At 39.7% G+C, this 3,343-nt stretch overlaps 1 protein-coding gene across 3 annotated transcripts in view; it reads left to right on the forward strand.

Moving 5' to 3' along the window:
* The window catches only part of Cdc37l1 (cell division cycle 37 like 1), a 35,922-nt gene that overhangs the window by 19,101 nt on the left and 13,478 nt on the right, over positions 1-3,343 (forward strand). For 2 of the 3 annotated variants that reach the window (XM_029531173.1, XM_021196170.2), the window contains exon 6: positions 628-792. In XM_029531173.1, coding sequence (XP_029387033.1) covers positions 628-792 — 165 coding nt within the window. Of the gene's footprint in view, positions 1-627; positions 793-1,585; positions 3,331-3,343 lie in introns of those variants that run through there. The other variant, XM_021196180.2, reaches the window with a different exon arrangement.

Below are 3,343 nucleotides of genomic sequence, written 5' to 3' on the forward strand. Positions count from 1 at the left end.
GCCAGGGGAAGCAAGCCAGTAAAGAACATCCCTCCATGGCCTCTGCATCAGCTCCTGCTTCCTGACCTGCTTGAGTTCCAGTCCTGACTTCCTTTAGTGATGAACAGCAATGTGAATGTGTAAGATGAATAAACTCTTCCTCCCCAACTTGCTTCTTGGTCATGATGTTTGTGCAGGAATAGAAACCCTGACTAAGACAGGAATCTAAAAAGGCCTGAGGTGTACTAGATGGTGATATTGCCCCACTTCCGAGAGTTAACGTGAGAGGCTGATGCTGTTGTTTTGCAATGCTAGGGACTGAGCGAGGGCCTTGTGTTGCCAAGCCAAGAACTTGGCTTTCCTCTTGCCTTTGCCTCCCGAGTAAGTGATCTTATTAACTGTACCACCAGCTAACTCCTGCTTTGTGTGTATGTATATGGAGTGTTGTTTCCTATTAGTTAATTTTGTTGAAACAGAAAGAAACATTAATCAGGCCAACTGTTGATAGTGTTCCTGTAAAAGAAACAGTGTGTGCTACTCTGCAAGGAAACTGCTGGCGCGTGCATTTTGACGTTCTTTATTGCCTCTGCTGTGTGCTTTTCAGAGTTGACTGTGGTTTAGTTCCTTCTGTTTGTTTTCATGTTGTAGGCAGAGGAAGAAGGTTATTTTGAAGCATTCAAAAATGAACTTGAAGCTTTCAAGTCAAGAGTAAGACTTTATGCTCAATCACAAAACTTTCAACCTGTGACAGTTCAGAATCATGTTCCCCATTCTGGTGTTGGATGCACAGGCTCCTTAGAATCCTTATCACAGGTAAGCTGGAAAGGGGGATATTTATTTCGTAAATGTAGTTACATAATTTTGTTCTTTAGGACCACTGTTGCATAATATTTTGTGTCCACTTAAATTTTTCTCACCTCAAAAAATAAGTGTTGGGCATGGAAGAGGCAGATGAATCTCTGAGTTTGAGACCAGCCTGATCTCTGTAGTGAGTTCCAAGCTAGCTAGGGCTATGTAGAGAGACTTTGTCTCAAAATTAGTTAGTTGATTAATTGATTGATTGATTGATAACCCTTAGACTTATTTCATGCTTTGGCATTTAGTTTCTTCCATCTATTAGACACACCAAATTCTCTCATTTTAATATGGAAAAGATGAGCTGTACAGTCTTTAGGTCAAGGATCACTACCTATTGGTCATCTCAATTAAAAACTCAAGGTGGCTCCCATAAACATGTCATTAAAACAACACTGTTGGCAGTTTGTTTAGCTTGAGGCTGGTCATTTGAGTGGTAGCTAAAGGGATCTGTTGCATGGCTTTTTTGTAGTTAATACCTTGTTAAGTAGCTCTTTTTGTATGTTATCTATCCAGTTAATAGTAGTCATAGTATTGGCAACAATTTTAACCCCTTCAGAATCTGCTGCAGGATCAAGATAAAAACTGTGCTGTTAGCGTGAAAACAAACCAGTCAGTGAAAGGGAGAGGGAGCCGACCACTAGTGTTGCTGATAGAACGGTTTAGAGCTGTAAGATGTTTCCCATAGACCCTGCCCATTGTGACTTTAGAAGTAGCAGTTTAATAGAGCCCGGTTATCTCTCATTTCCAGGCTCCAAGATTTTAAGACCAGCTTTAGCCAGTTTATTCTGTTGTCTACACTGGGACATGGAAAGTGTCATTCAGAAGACAATATGAGGAGAGCCCTGTATTTATCTTTAAGCCTCATAAAAATGGTAAAAAAAAATTGAGATTTTCAATTTCTTGACCTTAGGTCACTATAATTTTACCATTTTAGTAACATGTATTTAAAACAGTTCTTAAATATGCATTAACCTTTAACCTACTATAGTATATAAAGTAGTAAAGACTGCAGATGATCACATTTAACTCAGCCAACAACATTTTTAAGGATATAAATATCTACATTCTGGCTTTAAATAATTACTAGTGTTCTCCTTTATTTAGACACATTAGAAATAGCCCCCTGAAGAATGTCTGCCTGCAGGTCTCCTCTTTATTTTTAATTTTCTAAGATTTGTTTTATTTTATATGTATGAAAATACTTTGCCTGCATGTGTGTGTGTGCACCACATGTGTACCTGGTACCCACAGAGACCAGAGAGGGCTTTCGATCCCCTAGACCTGTTCCTTACAAATGGTTGTCAGCTGCCCTGTGGACACTAGGATTTGAACCCAGGGCCTCTGCAAGAGCAGCAAGTACTCTAACTGTTGAGCCGTCTTCCCAGCCCCAGTCAGTTCTTCAATGCTACTTAAATATAGTACTGAAGCAGCCCAAGAGAAAGCAGTTTTTCCAAGGGAGTCTTATGATGATGTTGAGATCAATAAATCTAAAATTAGTCACCCGATGTGTGCAGAGGAACAAGAGACTTATAGGATGTCATTGGTTCTTTACATAAAATGAGAACATATACACATTAAAACACAAGCAGCCCATATTATCAAAAAGATGCTTCTGGTTTGAGAGAAGTAAATTAAAAGCTGACACCAGTGGCCAGGCCTCCATTGCCATTTGTGGTAGAGAAGGCTGGAGTCAGAGAATTTTGTCATTTGCATTATTTCTATTATGGGGAGTCTTCATAATGAATCAAGGATAATAGAGCAGTTGTTCCCTACAGGGTGAGACTTTAAGCTTCCTGACCTAGACAGCCTCAGGGGAGGTGCTGTTGAGGGGTCCTTCTAGTGACATAAAACTGTGACGTGATGAAGGCAACGGGCATAGGAGAGGCCACCTGAGGGACCAAGATGACAATTTTGAGGTCTGAAAACAATATTACTACAATAATGGTATACCATTTTTATGTCACTTTATGAGTTATATAATGTTGTGTATCATTTAATCTTTTTTAAAATGCTATAATTATATTAATCCATGTTTTCAGATAAATAAATTGAAAATTATGAGGTTAAATTACTTTGCCTAAAGCTAACAGAGTAAGTGATGGGGCTGATACTCTAATTTTGACTCTCCTTCCCCACTTCCCCACTCTTGAGTCTTGTGAGTCATACATGAGTAGGAGTCAAGTGCTCGTGGGGAGAACTGTGTGCTGAGAGTGCTGGTGGGCACACGGCAGTCAGTACGCTTTCAGCATCAGTTAGGACAAGGATGCTGATTCTCCATGACTGGTGGGTCCGTAAGCTCTGGAAAATCTCTTCAACCAATACTTGATACTCAGAATTCTGTCATGATAGAGTTACCAGAGAGTTACTGTAAGTTTGATCTTGAAGGACCCTGAAATCTAAAATGGGTGTCAAGAACAAGGTCTTAGCACTACTCTGTGGAAGTAGACTACTACAGCAAGAGTATTGGTTGCTTTGTAACACTCTGGATCTTAGTTTTTTACTAATA

Source organism: Mus pahari, chromosome 1 (genome assembly GCF_900095145.1).
Source record: "Mus pahari chromosome 1, PAHARI_EIJ_v1.1, whole genome shotgun sequence".
NCBI classification, from domain to species: Eukaryota; Metazoa; Chordata; class Mammalia; order Rodentia; family Muridae; genus Mus; species Mus pahari.